At 42.2% G+C, this 20,932-nt stretch overlaps 1 protein-coding gene across 2 annotated transcripts in view; it reads right to left on the bottom strand.

The window, feature by feature from the left end:
* The window catches only part of KCNH8 (potassium voltage-gated channel subfamily H member 8), a 176,380-nt gene that overhangs the window by 91,244 nt on the left and 64,204 nt on the right, over positions 1-20,932 (bottom strand). For both annotated transcript variants that reach the window (XM_080974610.1, XM_080974611.1), the window contains exon 3: positions 13,246-13,377. In XM_080974610.1, the coding sequence (XP_080830736.1) occupies positions 13,246-13,377 (132 nt within the window). The remainder of the gene's footprint in view (positions 1-13,245; positions 13,378-20,932) is intronic.

Raw genomic sequence — 20,932 nt, 5'->3', positions numbered from 1 at the left:
CAAGCAATCCCAGAAGACTCCTTCTCAGACCCTTGGCATTATGCCATGGGGTCTGTAGGGTTCCATTTGGTCCGCCGTGCTATTTAGCATTTGCATGAAATCACTGAGAAAGGCCATGCAAAGATCTGGGGTGAAGTGTTATGAATAAGTGGATGACACTTAACTCTATTACTCTTTTTCATCAAATTGAAGGTAAAGCAGCAGGAGTGCTAAATCAATGCCATCAGTGCCAGGCTAAAGTAATGTTGAAGGACACAGTGGCAATCCTGCGCTAGATAGCGTTGAACTCCCCCAGAAGAAGCAGGTTCATAGCCTGGGCAATGGTCCTTAATCTGTCACTGTTACCAGCACATAAGTTGCTTCTGTGGTTAAAGGCAATGGAAGGCTGACTAATTGTTGGAACGAGAGAAACAGAATGGAATATCCAGTGCTTTTTTTCCTTTAAAAAAATGCTTAGAGGTACTCTCATTTTCCTACTCATATTGAAATACTACCTCTCCATGAGGCCAAACTTAGATTCACAAAATGTTAAGGGATATGCGTACCCCTGCGTATCCTGAGAAAAAAAGCACTGGGAATATCCTAGAAACAGGCAGGGATCCAGCCAGTCAGCTGGAACAGGAACAGGAACAGGAACACTTTATGCAGCAACATTTTCTTGTAAGTCCCACCTGTAATGATACAAATAGTCACTGGAATAACACAGTGAAGGAACCTAGACATAATTCTCTGATTTATGCCGCAGCAATCAGCTAGAGCTATACAAGAGAGGAAAAAGAGGGATTTAACAGTATTTCCAGAAAGCCACATTTATGCAGAAAACCGTTGAAGAATGCCTCTAATATATCTCAGGCAGATAAGATTAAATAAAAAGCATTGCATCGCAGACTACAAAAACTAGGGCAGCTTATCTCTGCATTACTCAAAACAAATGGTTTAAGGGGCAGGCCAGGTGTCAGGGAAATCTGAAACTGATATAAATCTGATATAAAATCTTATACAACAGTTGGGAAGAATGGTGGCATATTTTTGAGCTAGTTTGCAACAGTGTGCATCTAATAAGGTAGAGGTAAAGGGACCCCTGACAGTTAGGTCCAGTCATGGCCGACTCTGGGGTTGCGGCGCTCATCTCGCTTTATTGGCCGAGGGAGCTGGCGTACAACTTCTGGGTCATGTGGCCAGCATGACTAAGCTGCTTCTGGCGAACCAGAGCAACGCTGTTTACCTTCCCACCAGAGCAGTACCTATTTATCTACTTGCACTTTGACGTGCTTTCAAACTGCTAGGTTGGCAGGAGCTGGGACCGAGCAACGGGAGCTCACCCCTTCGCAGGGATTCGAACCGCCGACCTTCTGATCGGCAAGTCCTAGGCTCTGTGGTTTAACCCACAGCGCCACCTGCGTCCCGTGCATCTAATAGTTTTTTTTATTTAGGTGGCAGCCATAAATAAAGTCAAAACAGAAAACATACTTCAGACACACACACAGGACAGACATTGTCACCAGAGGCTTTCTTCTCAACCATGAAGGGAGTTCCTGGAAAATGAATGTGTACAGAATGCCACCCTCTCATCCGCTTATTTATGTTCATTTAGTCCACATATTAAGTCTAAAAAGAGATAGATTACTTGTGGTTCTTGGATACAATCTCAGGACTGCCACCTAAATCATAAAGTCCTGCTTCTGCAGGCATCTGATTGCCCATGGTTAGCAGGACTGGCCTAGAACCTTTTGGTGCCTGAAGCGAAGAACAAGAAGTGCCTCCTCTAATTCTACTTACAGAAGCATACTCCAGGACCAACAGTTGAATCTTACTTCAGTACCAAGCCTTGAAGCAGCAAGCCAGATTAGGGTGGCCAGAAGATACCATGTGGTGCCAAAGGGCAATGGCTGGTGGCTCAGTAGGAATAACCGAGATTGCTACCGCTGGCCCTAAGCATCCGCTACCTGAGGCGGTTGCTTCACACAGCCTAATGGTAGGCTTGGCTCGGATTAATGTGCTGGACTGATTCACTGGCAGAGAGCCAGTGTGGTGTAGTGGTTAAGAGCGGTAGTCTCGTAATCTGGGGAACCGGGTTCGCGTCTCCGCTCCTCCACATGCAGCTGCTGGGTGACCTTGGGCCAGTCACACTTCTCTGAAGTCTCTCAGCCCCACTCACCTCACAGTGTGTTTGTTGTGGGGGAGGAAGGGAAAGGAGAATGTTAGCCACTTTGAGACTCCTTCAGGAAGTGATAAAGTGGGATATCAAATCCAAACCTAGGAAAATTCCTGTGCTGTTATCACAGATTTGACCAAAGTTCTACTGTGAAAACATAGGTGCAGGTGACACAATGGATTCTGATTAGATAAAGCTTTGCTGATGTGGCTCTCAATAGGGTATGTGAGGCCCAAGTGGATCCCAGTTAAGTCTGAAGACTTAACCAAGCAGCAGGAAGAATCCTTATCCTAGAGCACGGATGAGGAATCTGTGAGGCTACAGATGTTGTTGGACTCCAACAACTCCCGGCCACTTGAATACCAGAGGTTTCCTATCCATGCCTTAGAGTAAGAACCAAACCTCACCCATATCCAGAAAAGTGCACTAAAATGTAGTCTTTTTAAAAAAAAAAATGCTGTGTGAGAGTTCAAACCCCACCAATGTGAGTACAGTCAGAACTGAATGACAAACAAGGTATTGTGTTCTTTTGAAACATCAACATGGAGGCTTGCTAATGGACTTCTCAGTAGGCTATTCTAGATTCGCACGACCTTATTGAAAAGGCCCTGCTGTTATCAGTAGAATTTGCCAGAAACATGCACAACATGGTCCCATTGAGTTCAATGCTGCTTATTCCTAGAGGGAAAGGGTATAGGGTTGCAGCTCAAGCTTGTTGCTTCACTGATTTCAGTGGGAACTTGGTACCACTAACATAGGGCTTGTCCACTGTTCCGCTTGTTCTGTGCCCCAAAAGCACATATCTGAGAGGTTTCCACTTGTCTTGTGGGTCTGAGCAGTTTTTCATTGGTCTTGTCGCTTTCCCCAGGAAAACCAGCTGCTTATCGCTGAATTGGAACAAACATCAATTCGCAAAAATCTAGAGATGTTTGTTCCAATTCAGTGGTAAACGACGAGTTTTCCTGAGGGGACGTGGCAGGACAAGTGAAAGTGTGTACAATCTCTTAGTCTAGATGCAACTCAATACTTTGGTAGATATTATGCTTTACTTTTATTGTATTTTAGTGGGTAGTCTTATCTGACAGATTTTAATTATGTTTCGGGGGCCGATATCTGCCTCTCATGATGTGACAGGTCTAAAAACAAAGTTCCTTTATTTATATTGTGCTTTTATGTGGAAGATTTTCCCTATTTAGACTGCTCACAACACAGAGATATGAAGAAAGACTCTAAAAATGTTTCTTCAAATGCCACATAGATTTTAAGCAACTGATTCTCAAAGTAGCCCTGTTCATACTTTGCATGAATAATTCATGCAATAATTAATGATTTAGGTCTGCCATGAATATGGTAGATTTGCACTTTCATTATTCTGTCAGGTAGCAAAATAAGTTAGTTTAACTAAATTTGTGCCTTTAAACAATATTGTGCGCCCTTCTTGCTCTAGCAGCTCTTCCAGGTGCATTGTTTGAACTCACAGTCACAAGTTTGAAACCTGAAAAGTCATCAGGGTGTTATTTTTATATTACACAATGTGTGGTGATGTCCCAATGTTTTTAAAAAACATTAATATTTTTAATGTTTGGCATTTTATTATGTTTTTATATGTGTTGGAAGCCGCCCAGAGTGGCTGGGGCAACCCAGCCAGATGGGTGGGGTATAAATAAAAAAAATCATCATCATTACCATTGTTGTCATCATCATTCTAAATACCGTCCCCCAAACCCAAACAAACAGAAACAAAGTTTTAACTCATTGGAAAGATGTTTGGAAATGTATTGGTAGAAATAATGAAACTAAACTTAACGTACAGGAGACTTTATTGCTTTTGGGGATCAGGCAATGCTGATCCAAGTTGCTTCTGGGTTTATCATCCAGTTCAAACTTCTTAGCTCGGACTCCTGCTTCCCAAAGAAACCTATGGCTCAGCTCTGACACAAGCTCCTGAGATCGACACAAGCTCCCTTTAAACTCTATTAAATCCTTAATGGATTGAAAAAATGCACCCCCAAAATTGAGATTCTCAGCATTCCCATTACTGAAATTTGCACCAAGCTCAATTTTCTGCCCCATTCTAAACCTCTGCCCAACATTCCAAATTTTGTGAAAACCTGGACCTCAGAAGCTCAAAAGAAAACCTAAGCCAAATAAAAGCACAGGACAACATACTGTTGCATTATTTACTCTATGTCGAGAATGTAGGTGTCATTTGCACATAATAGTGATTGAGAACAGATGGCTATAGAGTAGCCATGGTGATAATCATATGGCCAGAATAGTTACCAGCCATCAACACCAGGCCTATATTTTATTCAGAAGATGAAATATTTGCATTGATTCTATATTCTGTCAGTCTTTGAATGCTGCAGCAAAATCCTGCCATCATGCTTTTCACTGTGCAAAGAATTTCCTTTGACTTGAATGAATTTTCTCTGCACAAATGCTGCTGCAATTGAGCAGATTCTGTGTCTTTGCATACAGTTGGTTCAGCTCTTGAGTATATTCCTCTGTTTATTAAGTGACCTTTCTATCCTGCAGTGAAACTTTAGTCCCTGGAAGATGATAAAGATTATCCATAATTCAGGAGCAAAGCCAGGCATTCAATAATAGTTATTTGTTGACAGCTTTTCTAAGAAATCTCACATCTTATAAGTGTGGCTCACTTGGTCTCAAAGGGCTGAAGCAATGCAGGTGAGTCTATTGCCACAGATGAGATCTTCCATAGTGATGCAGGTTTGGGAAGAATCTGCCACAATAATTGGGTGAACAAGTCTTTATAAAAACCTGTGCCACAGAGGCTAAGCATTTTCCAAGAACTTCATAATTAGCATGAATTGGCAAACCCATGCAATTTATTGTCCAAGATGTGCAGATGTTCACCTATGAATGTCAGTTGCTATACCTTTGTGCTTTATTCATGGGCTTCAGAGGGGTGTCTGGTTGGCCACTTTAGGAAACAAGATACTGGCCTTCTGGTATCTGCAGAATGCCCCTTATCTCAATAATTCTTCTTATGTAAGTAAGTGGATATGCACAACGTGGGTGGCACTGTGGGTTAAACCACAGAGCCTAGAGCTTGCCAATCAGAAGGTCGGTAGTTCGAATCCCCGCGAGGGGGTGAGCTCCCGTTGCTCGGTCCCTGCTCCTGCCAACCTAGCAGTACGAAAGCACAAAGTACAAGTAGATAAATAGGTACTGCTCCAGCGGGAAGGTAAACAGCATTTCTGTGCGCTGCTCTGCTTCGCCAGAAGCGGCTTAGTCATGCTGGCCACATGACCCGGAAGCTGTACGCCGGCTCTTCGGCCTATAGAGCGAGATGAGCGCCCCAACCCCAGAGTCGTACGCGACTGGACCTAATGGTCAGGGGTCCCTTTACCTTCAAGTAAGTGGATGATGGTTACCTAAAGCTTCATCTGCTAACCTATTTATAGATTATGCCCCAATCCTTTCTCAAGTACTGTCATCTCATGAACCACATTGTGTCCGTGATATCTGGGTTTGATTATTGTTTTTGAGTGGGCATCTATTTAAATTAACACTAGGAATGGCAGAGAAATTCGGTTCTGTTAGGATTTAATACGAACCTACCTACTTTGAACCTTCCAAAATAATATGTGAACAGAAAATAGCTTTCCTTCAATATTTACTCTTCTCCAAATTTTGTGATAAGGTTTTCTAAAATGTGTATATTAGGGGAAAGTGTGCATCAAAATGCATATATCACTGAAAGAACATAAAGTGCTTTATATTAGGATAAATTGGTTGCAAAAAGGTGACTATCAGGCAAATTGCATATAAAATGTGCATATTATGAGAAATTTGCATTAAAATGCTTTTACATTTTTATTAGGATTTTTATTTTTATTTTTACTATGCGTAATGGTGGATATTTTTGAGCACTGTGGGTAAAAGAGCAGGCAATTACTAGAGGAATGTCAGCAATAAGTAGAAAGGCCCAGGAAGAGAAGGGAAGGGAAGCCAGGGATCCTAGGCAAGATGAGAGATGGTGATGAATAGGTGGTCTAGGATGCAAGGCATTATATGTCTATTTCCCCATTTATTTGCTCTTTTCAGCCTGGCCCACACAAACATATAAACAGCAGGCTAAATTAGATCAAGGAAAGATGTTGCCAGTGTTCATCTATAAGATCAGGAAGTAATTAATACATTTGGTGATTCAGCTAAGATTACTTTGAATGTGAACTCAGTTGACAAAGACGTAACCAGTGTTAGAATCGTTCCTATACATTACTCAACATAATGCAAGGGACTGAAATAACCCTTGCCAGGCGGTGACTCCTAAACTTTCATTTGATTCTTTGAAAGCAAAACAGCTTTTCTAAAATAGCACAGCACATTTCCTGCATGCTGTGGAAGAACCATCCTTTTTAGTCAGGTTATGCTAAATCTGGCGACGAATAGTGTCTCAAAGCAGTATTTGATTAGAGGATTTAAAAGGACGGAGAGAGAGAGAGAGAGAGGGAGGGAGAGAGAGAGAGAAGGTTGATTGACTTTAAAATGCATGACACTGAGTGTTATGGAAAACTCTTTGTATGGAACCTAATTAGCAGTGTAACTTGTGGATAATTGAAAAGTAATTTACTGCTTGTTAAAAGTTACAAATTTAAATATCACTTGTGGAAATTTGCTGTTTCAAAATAATTGCCATGCCAATAGTGTACTGAATATATGAGCTGTTTTGTCAACTGTGTGTAGACTACTTTTATGGTGAATGTAGGGGGCCCTGCAGATGATGTATTAGCTGTACAATTCCACCTTTCTAGAATTCCTTCTCCCATTGCTGCTTTCGCAACATTCATATCATAATTGGCAACTGTTGATTAAACCCAGCCCAGTTCGTCTTTTAAATCTGAGTCTCAATTGCTGTTTGCGTGACTGCAAGGTGTCCAAGGGTAAAGTGAGTAAGCAGTTTATAAAATTATGCATTGCATGGAGGAAATGGATGGATAAAAGTTTTCCTCCCTCTCTTATAATACTAGAATTCATGGGTACCCAATGAAGCTGAAGATGTTGGACCACAGCCATGTCTGAGTATTCCGATAAAATGATCACAAATGACTTGAAGGCCTTTTCATAAGTTTCAGCCAAGCACACGCACCAAATGTTGGCAGGACAGAAAGAAAAAGACTCTAGAGGAGCTCAACATCTAGTCATGCTTGAACAGGACAACAGTTCTGTAGAAGGCAGTATTTTCAAGTAACATGGTCCCAAGTTATTTAGAACATTCATTAAAGTCAAAGCATCCACCACTACCTCTTCCTTAACCTGTCCTGAAACTTATTAAAAAAAATAATAATAATAAAATATTACTTTTATAGATTACCAAAAGAGGGGGAAAAAACAAGAAAGAAAAAAACAGGGGGGGGGGGGAAACAAAGGAGAAAAGCAAAAAGAAAAAAAACAATACAATACAATATATAAACAATACAAAACACAACCTAAACTCAAAACTAAACACATTAAACTAAACTAAACAAATCCCACTCCCTAACCTTAACCCTAAATGAAACAAAACAAAAACAGTTTAAAAACATACATCATCTCTTTTCCATACTCTTTCTTTCATTCCCTTGTTTCCTCAGCCTCCTGGAGAGCCAGTGTGGTGTAGTGGTTAAGAGCGGTAGTCTCGTAATCTGGGGAACCGGGTTCGCGTCTCCGCTCCTCCACATGCAGCTGCTGGGTGACCTTGGGCCAGTCACACTTCTTTGAAGTCTCTCAGCCCCACTCACCTCACAGAGTGCTTGTTGTGGGGGAGGAAGGGAAAGGAGATTGTTAGCCGCTTTGAGACTCCTGAAGGGGAGTGAAAGGCGGGATATCAAATCCAAACTCTTCTTCTTCTTCCTCTCACCTCCCTTTTTGTATTCCACTTCTATTAATTGTTTCAGCAAATCCTTTCCACCTTTCTCCATTTTCTGTGATATTGTAAATAACGTATTTTTTAACCTTATTTTCCATTAAAACTAAAATACTTATATATGCTTAACTCCTTATAACATTTCTGTTAAGCCCATAAAGAATCATTCCACCATTTTTCTATCACTCATTAGTTTTACCATAAGTCTATATATAAACTTTAAATTTTCCAATCTTCTTCCACCATCTCCTCTCCCAGGTTTCGGATTCTGCCAGTCCTTTCCGTCAACTCCATAAAGTCCATCAACCTGGTGATCTTATGTCCGAGGCTCTTAACTCTTTTCCAAGTCCCTTCTGCAGGTCTTCTTCATTTTCTTTAATGCTGAAGAGCAAATCTCGGGGAAACTCCAACCTGTCAATCCTTTTCTTCCTTCTGAACAGATCAGCTAAATTTCCATAGTTAAAGCTACAGTCCATAAAGTATTTCAGGGCATATTTCAAGATTCCTCCAAGTCCAAAGGCCCCCAAAACTTCAATCTCCTCCAGGCCCGAGTCCATGTCCCAAAAGTCAGTTAATCCCTGCATAGAGGGCTCTTTCCAACTTTCCTTCTTTGATCCAAGCCGGGATCCATTCCTCAGAGCCTGACTTTTCCTAGATTCAATCATAGAAGGCCTCAACTTATAGTCCTCAATTGGCTTCTGTAAAGCCGCAGATCTCACTTGTATTATTTTATGTTCAACAACAGCAGCATTCTCCTTCTCCTCCTTCTCCTCCACCATTTGTCCTGCCAAAATGGGTTCCTGTACCAAGTCCTGAATTATTTCTGTGTTGGTGTTCGCTTTTTGACTCAAATTGGTCACTTTCTGTTCCAAGTTATCAACTTTAAAAGTCATGTCATCCATCTTCTTGTGAAGCTGTCCCAGCGAACAGCTTATCTTACATAAAACAGTCACAATGGCCTCTCCTGTCAACATTTTTAAATAGTCCAAGGTCACTCTCTGGTTCTCAGAATCCTTATCTGCAGCTGGAAATCCCCCAGTTACACTCCTGTAACAGTTTCAAAAGCTCCCTCTAGAGGGAAACAGTCTCCACTTGTATCAGTTCTTTCAGGCACAACTCAAGCATTAAAGATAAATTTTCAGTTACTTTTCCTCTTTTTTAAACTCAGAAAAGGACAATGGAAACAGTATCTTACTCTTATTTAGCTAGCTGTCAAATCCGTTCTGTCAAATGCACTCTCTCCAAACGTCATCTGGCAGCCCGTTCCCAGGTTCAGAGCAGTGGTAATTTGATTTTTCACTCTCTCCTGCAGGCTCACTAGATCCAAAATTTCCCCCTCTTCTCCTGCTTCCAAGGGGGGTTTTGTATTTTAAACCGGTGGAAATTTAATCCTTTACCAAAAGCTTTCAAAGGCTTTAACTTGTAACGTCTTTGCTTCAGTCTATTTACAAAAATGGGAGGCGGACTTCCTGTTTATAACCTTCCCATTTCAGTGCCGAATTAAAGTATTTAAGAATCCAATTTTCCGTTTTACTCACGAGTAGTTGTTTAAAATCCAATTGTTCACAGGAAAAAGTCAGCGCTCTCCGGCAACAGCAATGCGGCTTCACTCTGTGAAAGAAGCAGTCGATTCAAAGCACCGCGCCACTCACCCCACGTTGCTCCGGATCCCCAAAACTGGGTTTCCCCGCGAGTAGGGGAGGCGCAAAAGGTGCCAGCCAAATCCCAGGTTCACAAGCTTCTCCCGCTTGTGATTTCAATGGGTCTCCACCTTCGCCGTGGCGGTCAGACCCTGTTTTTCACGGAGCAAGTTCCTCCTGAACGGAGGAGCTCCGCCATTGCCGGAGGCACCAACCCGGAAGTCCAACCTGTCCTGAAACTTAACTGAAGACAAGTAATCAGACCTTCCCAACAGAGTGCCTTTTCCTATATTGCATACTGGTAATACAAGTTCCAGAATCCCCGGTATTCTGTCAGTTTCCTGCTGGGATTTCTTGAACTTGTAGTCCTCAGCCGCATCGGGTAAGGACAGATTACACTGGAATTTAGAAGTGCCCAGTGCTACTGCTTTCCCCTTTTTCAAATTTCTGGGCCTTGGGCTAGGGCAAGGTTCTGGCAGCTCATGGGATCAAGGAAGCATAGCCCTGTAATTCACAGCAGGCTTTGTGAAAGTCTGGGTTCAGTTCAATTTTGTCCTTTTTCTTGAAGCATCACTGGTACCAGGGTTTTAGACTTGTAGGACCAGGAACCTGCAAGCCAGGTCTTGTTGTCTAGTAGCCAAGTGTAAAGTTCAGTACTTTACAGTGAATATGGCAGGAGTAAATTAGGCAAAAGGTTGGAAGAGTGAGGATGATGTTTCATCAACAACTATGATGGTGTGGGAAAATAAATAGGCATAAGATTTAGACATAATGAAGAGTCTCCACCAGAATAATAATATCCACATCGGTAATCATAGCTGGCAGATTACTGTGGCAACCCTAAAAAAGTTTTTATTAACTATTATCCCCATGGAATTATTCTCCCCAGTGTATTGCTGCTTTATGAAATCAATTTTGTCTAGCTTTTTCTTTGCTCCTAATAGAAATTCAGCAGCAGCAATAATAATTATAACAAAAACCCGGAAGGTACATAGTAGAACCATAAATATTTACAGAAATCTTGATAATGTGTAACTGAATTTACCTGGCTAGCATTACTCATCTGAAAAATAAGGCTTTGGAAAACGACGATAATATTTTCTTTTCTAAACTATTCTGTAGTTCACAATTCTATCTATTTTTCCTAGGCACTCCTTGTATTTTATAAGCATGCAACTGAAAATACCGAATATTTTTGCTGCATTTCTTGAAAATGGTGTTGCTGTCAGGAGCTCGTCCTACTCTTGAGTAGGACCCTGGCAGAGACACATGCCCGACTAGCATGTTCTCTCCTTCCTGGCTGATCGTTCGGGAGCTTCAAAAGCTTTCTTCTGCCTGAACATCACAGCGACTGATGCCAACAGACATCAGCACACTTAGGGATCCACAGAGTCTTCACAGCTTGCGTAACAGAACTCAGCAACTCAGCATTTTGGCTAATCTCCTTTATTTACATATAAACACACAGAGAGCACTGCAACATGGCTTCCTCTCTCTCAGACAGCAAAGAGAAAAAGACCAAAGGACAATAGTCCCACTTCACGGAACACAGTAACACAAACATCCTGTCTCCGTCACTTCCCACACCGTGGAGTCAAAACATACACCGTCATGTGATAGACAACAATCCTATGACTGCAATCACGGAGCAGGAATCTTAACAGTTGCATGTTCCCTGGTGCTGAAGCAGACTTTGTAACTGAGGATTCAAAAGCAGTTTATACTGTAGCATGAGCCCAAACTGTACAAGAAAAGTCAAAAATTCCACTGGGCTATCACAACTGGTGTGTATGAAGGCTTAGCAGACATGTGGACATCTGCCTTCATGCTCTATGTGACTTCATAGTGATCAGTTTCACCTGGAAAACCACTGGCCATGAATTTGACACGTAAGATTAATCCAAAAAGAAAAATCCCCATTTCTAATATTGCTAATTTTTGTTCTTGGATAAAATGCCTTTTTATTTCTCTAGAACAGCCATTCCATTTCTAAATGTTTGCTGTGGTAAATTACTGAACTGTTTACATTTTGCAGTAAAGAGACATAAACAATTAGGTATGCTAAATGTTTCTGGGGCATCTCACTTTTTGTAGTCTCTAATGCACTATTATAGGCCTTAATGACTCTAATGCTTCAAAGTGCACTAGATGAGTAGTGTCAGCTAAAAACAACTTTCAAAAGACTCTTATAAGTGAACTCCAAAATAATTTAACTGTTTCACAATTCCTCTGTGTTTTTTAACATTTACCTCAAGGATCTCTATACCTCCAGATTATTAATATATTTTAGCCTGTAAAAAGTTTTATACTTTTTGACATTGAATCAATAGGAAGCTTTCCTTAAACCTTATAAATAATCATTGCAGTTATTTCCATCTTTCATATGATATGTGAATTCTCAGGCCTTTTCCCCATTTTAAAGAAACATTTATGATAAAATCACAACATGTGACCGTTTACCTCAGAGAATGTCAACCATTTTGAGCAAGTACTATGGGCACCATCCCCTCTTATCACCTCTCCTCTCCCTTAGATCACCTTCCTAAGAGATAGATGCCTTTTCAAGAGATCTGGGTAAAAGTCAGATCCCGTAGAATTAATCTGAGCCTTGAAAAAGCATACAAAGTTGAAAGAGGAAGTAGGAAAGAGAATTACTCTTCTGACACCCTCCTTCAGCTCTATGGGTTTTTCAAGGGGAAATCAATAACCAGCTCAAGACTAAAGGGACCGGGAGATGTGTGGGTGGTTCAGAGGCTTCATTGATGCTGCAGAAAGATGTCAAGGGCACCATAGTGCTTACAGGCACCAAGTATTTGCACCCAGGAGAATTAGAGTAGTTACCCACTTCTCCAAGGAGCTGACTTGCCCCTCACATTGAGGGGACCCTGCGTTGTGTGACATGATTTGCATGTCATGCTCCCTCTATGTGTCCCACCCCTGCCCGGCGTGCAAGTGGTGCCCAGCGGCAGCGCGCAGCGGGAGGATGGCAGTCTGCTCCATATTGAGGGGGGCTCAGCCCCCTACCCACAAATATTGAGGGGGCTGAAGCCCCTTCCGCCCCCTATAGTTGGTGCCTCTGTCACACTTACTTTCAGAAACAGATGAAAACTAATGCCAGCTCTACTGGTGTCCAGAACATGGTCTGAGGACACATGATATGGCCACATTTCTGAAGGTAAGCAAGTCTGGGTCTGCTCAGTGATGAATAGGAAACCACCTTGGAACGCCATGTAAGCTTCCTTGAGTTGCATGATGGGGGGAAATGTGGGATATAAACGTACTAAATATTAATTATGGTGTGATTTCAGTACGGAACTACTGCTGGACACATGTGAACTAAGCAATTGTGACACATGGAGCAGAGTCTCCTGCAATTCCATCAGTAAACAAGCAGTAAAGTTCTAATTTTCTAGGCTCAATATGGTTATAACACTGCAAATGACATAAATTCATGACATACCTTTTCCACTGAGTTAGAGCCTAGTCACTTCTACAGTAATGTACATTTTTCACTCTTGTTTCATGTCACACTTCTCTGAAAACATGTCCCCTTTTATTCTGGAAATGATACGAACCTTCTTTTTTATCTTCCAGAGAAACCTTCACTTTTGTATCCGTTATATCTTTGAAAGAGGATAGAAACAGAACTACATCGCCTTTCTCATTCTTAATAGGGACAATGTCCAATAGGCACCAAAATGAAGACCCTGTAGGGGGGGAAAGAATATATTTAATTCAAACAGCAATCTTTTCCCTTCTTTGGTAGAAAAATATATTTAAAGAATGAAAACTACAAGTAATGCAATTTTAAAAAATACCAAACCAAAACACCCATAACTTATCTAAAGGGTCAATAGTCAGGAAATCACAGATGTTCAGCTCCTGTAAATCTCTTTGCATCATCAGCTGAAGCTCAGTAATTCTGCTTCCTCTGAAAGCAAAGCATTAATTTAAACGCAATATGCATCTACTGGGATCATTAATAGTCTAATGAAGCTTTTTATTTTTCTTACATGGTATTGCCCTTTTAACTTGGCCTGTGTTTCCTATTTTAAAGAAATGCCCCCCCCCGTATGTTAACTTTGGCTTCTTAACCTCCTTTATTCACTATCAAATGCCATTACTTTAGATTATACCATCACTCCCTCCTTGCCCTCCCCCTGGCATTGGTTACATTCCTGGCGTCTAATGTATGACTCCACTGTTTCAAAGACATTCAAACTAATCACACTCTGCCTTAAAATAGAAACTAAAGCACAGCTCCTCAAATCTCAGCTGTTAAATACAGGCAAGTTGAAACTCATTAAATGCTTGATTTCTACACAGGAGAATATCTGATATCCCTCTGCCTACGGAAATTACTGTGATAAATGTCTTCTGTGCAGTGTGTTAATTGCACTATGGCAGCATGGCAGGATTGTTTAAACACACTAGTTCAAAATGCATACAATTACATGTGTTTAAAGTCACTAATTTTTTTCCTGAATGAGTATGATGTATTTAATGCGCTGGCTGTGATTTTTATAGTCATACTGCATGCTACTACTTAACATGATTAATCGTAGCAAGTTGCCATTCACACAAATATTTTATGCAGCAGGAGGAAAGGACAACACTCCCTAGTTATTTCCAACAATATGCCTCGTGTGTTGAAGTAAATGGAATTCGCGTACCAAGGAAATCGGGTCTGAATACACAACTACTGGACACACATTTTGGAAAGTGTCTCCCAAAGCAACAATAATACATCATAATAAAATGCAGTCAGGGCTCCTTGGGATTTTTCAGGGTAAAATCCCCCCTGCTTAACCTCAGGTGAGTAATTTGTGTGTTCCTGTGGTATTATGTTCCTGATAGTCTATGGCAGGGCTTTTTTTTTCAGCTGGAACTCAGTTCTGGCACCTCTCAGGTGTTCATAGTGAGTTCTGGCACCTCTTTTTCTAGAAAAAATAGCACTGGACTATGAGGATTCTGACCCAAAAAAGGAGCAACCAGCTGGTTCAGGAACACCAGTGGTGCACCCTTTGGAGGTGCTGAACTGGGACTCTGACACTGAACTAGAGCTCCCAGGATCCAGAGACACACAATTTAGCAACAAGCACTAATCCAGGCTTGCCAATCAGAAGGTCGGTGGTTCGATTCCCCGCGATGGGGTGAGCTCCTGTTGCTCGGTCCCTGCTCCTGCCACCTAGCAGTTCGAAAGCACGTCAAAGTGCAAGTAGATAAATAGGAACCACTCCGGCGGGAAGGCAAACGGCGTTTCCATGCGCTGCTCTGGTTCGCCAGAAGTGGCTTAGTCATGCTGGCCACATGACCCGTAAGCTGTACACCAGCTCCCTCAGCCAGTAAAGCAAGATGAGCGTCGCTACCCCAGAGTCATCCGTGACTGGACCCAACGGTCAGGGGTCCCTTTACCTTTACACCTGGGGTTTCACATACTCCAGTGTCAGTTTTCCAGTGCAGGCAGCATGGAAGGCAGCTTTCCACACCCATTGTTTAATCTGGACACTGTGAAAAGTGAAGGTACAGGGAACCAGGCACAAGGCCTTTTTAGTAGTTGCACCCGCCCTGTGGAATGGCCTCCTGACAGTGCCAGATTAGGTACTGGCCTATAGCCCCTACGCCTTTTAGGGGCCCCATGACAACGGATCAAATAATATTGTTTAGGCTTATTTACATTTTTGGTTGGTGAAATAAAAAACTTATTAGGAGATAATTTGCAAGCCCCCCTCTGCACCCCAATTTTGACTTCTTAGGGGCATCCACAGCGTTTAATCCAGCACTGCCTCTTGGCAGATGTCAAAGAGTTAAACAACTATATACCGTATTTTTCGCTCCATAAGATGCACTTTTTTCCTCCTAAAAAGTAAGGGGAAATGTGAGTGCGTCTTATGGAGTGAATAGCGCTGCGCAGAGAGGTAGAGCTGCACAGCGCGCCTTCAGCAAAGCAGGAGGAGGAACGGAGCCCCTTCTGTTCAGCGACGCGCCTGTCCTGCGAAGCCGGAGGAGGAACAGAAGGAGACCCTTCGCAGGAGACGCGCTGCGCAGAGAGGGAGAACTGCGCAGCACCCCTTCAGTGACCGGCTGTCCTGGAAGCCGGAGGAGGAACAGAAGGAGACCCTTCACAGGAGACGCGCTGCGCAGAGAGGGAGAACTGCGCAGTACCCCTTCAGTGACGCGGCTGTCTTGGAAGCCAGAGGAGAAACAGAAGGGTCTCCTTCTGTTCCTTCTCCAGCTTTGCTGAAGGGGCGACGTGCCTGTCCTGGCTTCTGCCTTAGCCGTGCGCAGCCTCTTCGGGCAGGGGGAGCCTTCATCCCGCTGCCCTGAAGAGGCTTGGCACGGTTATCCCAGAAGCCAGAACAGCCACACGGTATCCCAGAAGCCAGATCCCTCTTGCTGTTCTGGCTTCTGGGATTCAGAATAATTTTTTCTTGTTTTCCTCCTCCCAAAACTAGGTGCGCCTTATGGTCTGGTGCGTCTTATGGAGCAAAAAATACGGTAATTTCTCGTAGGCATCTGAAGGCAGCTCTGTTTCGGGAAGCTTTTAATGTTTGATGCTGTGTTTGTGTTGGAAGCCAACCAGAGTGGCTGGGGCAACCCAGTCAGATGGGGAGTAAAAGAATTATTATTGTTGTTGTTGTTGTTGTTGTTGTTGTTGTTAATTATTATTATTATTATTTATTATTATTATTAAAGGTGGGAGCAGACTGAGAGACGATAGAGTGCTAGACTTTAGGCTAGAGGATTGCTCCTAGCAACAGGGTACTCCATTGCCCATACACAAGAAGGTCTCATAGGCTAAGTATAGGCAGACCCATCAGTTTATGTTTCTCTCTGTTTCTCATTTTTTCAGACTTCAGTTCAGTTCTTCCCATTTCCATATCAGTTTGCATTTAGAACATAATAAAATATGGACCAAACAGAAGACAAATTAGGATTCAATACCTTGGCAACGCAAACTGTTTGACCATATAATAATGATAATAAACAGAAGCAGCGTTTATTTACAACTCTGAGAAGAAAACATATGGCTCTATTTTATCTTCAAAATTATTATTAAAAAAACAAACAAACCAATAAAAAGAGACTCTTTCAACAAATCTCTTAATTTTTCTCCTCGAGTTACTTCTTGAGAAATGAGTAAATTTTACCAGCAATGAATGAATGGGTTTATTATAATCACTGACTTGTTTCACATAAATGAAACACGTAATAGTTAACACTGTTTAAATAAAACAGTCAGTTGCAGCAAAAGCAAATAAACCACCAACATTAAATTAACATTAAACTAGGACTGTAGCTAAATAAGATGCATGTTAAACTGAGCAATTCAATGTCTCCAAATTATTATTTTTCCAGTCTGGATTGTCTGTGTGGATTTCTAGTGTTCTGGAATACTCAGTTCTTGCAGCAGCAATTAATTCTAAATCATCAGTGTCAGTGTCTCTCCTTTTAAATATGCCAAAAGAGTTATCTTCAAATGAAGCTGAATGTCACATGCTGCCATTTCTTTAATTTTATTTAGAGCTCCTCTATAACCATAGCAGCTGGGGAGGCTGCCTTGCTTGCACTTTGGGAATATGGCGGGTTGCTGGCACCAACCGAGAGGGGAAGGTATGAGGCAGTGGGAGTTCGGGGTGGGGCAGGTGCTTCATGGAAACCAATCCAATGCTTTTAATGTCGCATCTGCACTTGCACCTACTCCATGCCGAGATCTCTTTAGAAATGTATACCGTATTTTTCCATCTATAAGACGCCCCCTATTTTTGAGGACTCCAATTTAAGAAAATGGGGGGAGATACTATCCATGTATAAGACGAGCCCAGATTTTGAACATCATTTTAGAGTAAAAAAACAGTCTTATACACGGAAAAGTATGGTATTTATAAAAAGTAAGGTTCATGAAAAGTTTTAAATTTAATGAAATGCTCACAGATGTTTTGTTGGATGAAAGGGCATTAGGATCTTGTTGTATTGATCTTTTTTGAAACCAACCTTAATTTGGCAACATTTCCTATATTCTTGTTTTATCTGTGCTGCAATATCAATTAGGAAAGCATGTGTCCTCAAGCCGTGTGCCAGATCACGATTCAAGGCACTGATTTTTTTATTATTATTTAATTTTGTTCATAGCATGATGAACTTGCAGCAATAGTATTAATAAAATAATACAGAACATACATCCTAAATATAAACCAACATCAGTGACGTAAGAGAGAGAAGATACCAGATTCACCGACAAGCTGAAATCAGATTAAACCTCTGAGGTACTAGCTGAAAAAAATCAATAACTTTTAGTACTTGTTGAATGGCGGAAGTCAGAGACCTTCACATTGTCATTGCTTTCACATCTTTACTGGTTTCATTTTTGAATATTCTAACATGTAGGAAAATAACTATGTTAAATAAATGCAATTATTTGTACCCTACTGGTGTGTGAGAAATCCAGTGGCTGTGGCATTTCAAAGGGGGGGGGGGGAGTCATTGTTTTTTAGAAAGCTTTTCACAATAACGTCCTTTGCCTCAGCTAATACACACAAAGGGCACTGCCTCTGTCAATAATCACTGTCTGACTAAGATCTCCTTCATAGATTTATATTTATGCATTCTGTTTATTGCCCTTAGCTACTTTCTGGGAAGAAAGAGATCTCAACCCCTCTTTGCAGTAAGATCCTAATGTTAAAAAAAACCCTCTTGAACATCCTCAGGCCTGTGAACTCAGTAAGGGTAAAACGAGACAAGAGCTGGTGGATTTAATATTATACAAAGTCGCAATATTTCTTTTGTATCAAAATTCAACCAGCATGGAATCCTTTTCAAACCAGGTGAGCACAAGCCCTTGAAGCCAAACATATGGAGGCCACATGCCAGCCATGGGCAAAGGCAGCAGCAAAGTGGGCACAGCAACAAAATGTACTTCCACATCCCTCTCTATCCTCCAGCCAGGCAAATAGGAAGCACGATGTCAGGCTTCAGGGAACTGAATCCCTCCCCCAGAGGCAGTAAATCAGCAGATCAAACAAAAGGAGCGTTCTTACCAGTTAGTTTCTTTAATAATCACAGCGAGAGAGAAAAGGAATGCATACCTCTCTAGAAATGGCGTTGCTCTCAGTACAGGTTTACCCCCTCTGTCCCCATTAATGTACGTCACTCCTACGTTGGGTAATCTGAGCTTCTTGCTGCTGAGCTCTCTGTTCTATCATTCTCAATGCCTGTCTAGTCTTAGGCGAAGGTGGGTCAGGAATGCTGTCCAAGGATACTGAATCTGCCAACTGTCTCTCTCCTGGTGTTTCCTCTTCTAGCTGTTCCTCACCCAGTATTTCCTAGCTTTTCCCCTCTGGACTATGCCCCTCTGCAAACCACTGTTCTAAATCAATACTGTCCTCCTGCCCTAGGGATGGTTCAGGAGAAGGGGGGCGGCCCCCACCATCCCTCCTCAGTCCAGCCCCTGGCACATGATTAGAGTTTGAGGATGTATTTGTAGCCAGGCAAAAACACTCAAGAATGCCAATGAGGGTTTGGCCTGAGGAGAGGTATTCCCAAGAGCCAGGCAGAGATACCTGGAGACTGCAAATAACCCTTGAATTCAGCAGCAGATTTCATCCTCAGCTAAATCTCCCACCCTCTCCTTCTGCATCAGATCATGGTGAACATAGAGTAGGAAGTGAGAGATCCCACCTCCTCTTCACTGCCTGCAACACGTGGAAAAATTAGGAAGAGTTTTCCCTTCAAGACAGGGATCAGGAAGAGGATGGTTAATCTCGGTTGGTGCCATAGCACAAATAAGATCACACCAGGATGTGGCAGGTTAGGTTTCCTCAACATGACATTCAATACATTGAATTTCTGCCTGCTAACAATCTGGGGATGAAGCTCCTAAAGGTGAATTGCAACAACAGTGACATTTTACACAGAAGAAGCTGAAAGCTGGCTGCGGTAGTCATCTTTGCCACATTAAGTTCATAATGGGATTTTACAGCATGGTGAGGAATTACATGCTTAGAGAGTATTATTCTTCCAGATTTAGCAGATGAAACTGCGCAGTCATATCATCCAGCCAGAAATTGTTCAATAAAAGGAATGTGAGTAACTCTCAACTTGTAAGTTATCAGGTTGTATTTGCTGCTTTTAATACTGCATGTAACCACAGAAGCCCAATTCTCTCCCTCTCTCTCTCTCTCTCTCTCTCTCTCACACACACACACACACACACACAATGCAGAAGGCTAAAGTGAGCAAGGGGAGGAAGGCTGTAACTTTCGATCCCAATGTCGCCATGACTCCAACCCAAACATGCTTACACTTTGCTAACTCTCTCCCTCTGATTTACGCACATTTGGCAAACATCTGGCATGGCTGGGCTGCTGGCTGTATCGCCATAAGCTCTTCCATGGGCTTTAATAGGGCTTAATAAATGGAAAATAGTGATGTATGGAAGTGAAAGCTGGACCATAAAGAAGGCTGATCGCCGAAGAATTGATGCTTTTGAATTATGGTGCTGGAGGAGACTTTTGAGAGTCCCATGGACTGCAAGAAGAACAAACCTATCCATTCTTAATGAAATCAGCCCTGAATGCTCACTGGAAGGACAGATCCTGAAGCTGAGACTCCAATACTTTGGCCACCTCATGAGAAGAGAAGACTCCCTGGAAAAGACCCTGATGTTGGGAAAGATGGAGGGCACAAGGAGAAGGGGATGACAGAGGACGAGATGGTTGGACAGTGTTCTCGAAGCTACCCGCATGAGTTTGACCAAACTGCGGGAGGCAGTGGAAGACAGGAGTGCCTGGCACGCTCTGGTCCATGGGGTCACGAAGAGTCGGACACGACTAAACGACTAAACAACAACAAATGGAAATACCTTTGTTGCTTTTGGAAGGGCTGATACATATACAGCAGCTAATAATGAAAAAATACATAGTGTACTGTGTGGCTTATGGTGTACCCTGCCCCAGTACACACCTGACTACAGGCAACCCCCTGTTTGCATGGGAGTTGCGTTCTGGGTCATCACGTGTGGCAGTGAAGCACGCATAAGTCTGCTCCACCCTGTTATGCCTCCACCCCATTATGTTTCCTTATGTGGCCATGGTGCACTCGTGCATGGCCATGCATCAAATGGACATGGGTAAATTGGTTGTTGCCTGCATACAATAGATATATGTGTGAAGGAAGCAACCCATCACCTGCTACAACCCTGGGTTTTGTCAGTTGGTACAGCGTGAGACTCTTAATCTCAGGGTTGTGAGTTTGAGCCCCATG

This window comes from Podarcis pityusensis (assembly GCF_964106645.2).
Source record: "Podarcis pityusensis genome assembly, chromosome: 12".
Lineage (NCBI taxonomy): Eukaryota > Metazoa > Chordata > Lepidosauria > Squamata > Lacertidae > Podarcis > Podarcis pityusensis.
The sequence above is the reverse complement of the archived record's forward strand: the minus strand, read 5'-3'. Positions and strand labels throughout refer to the sequence as shown.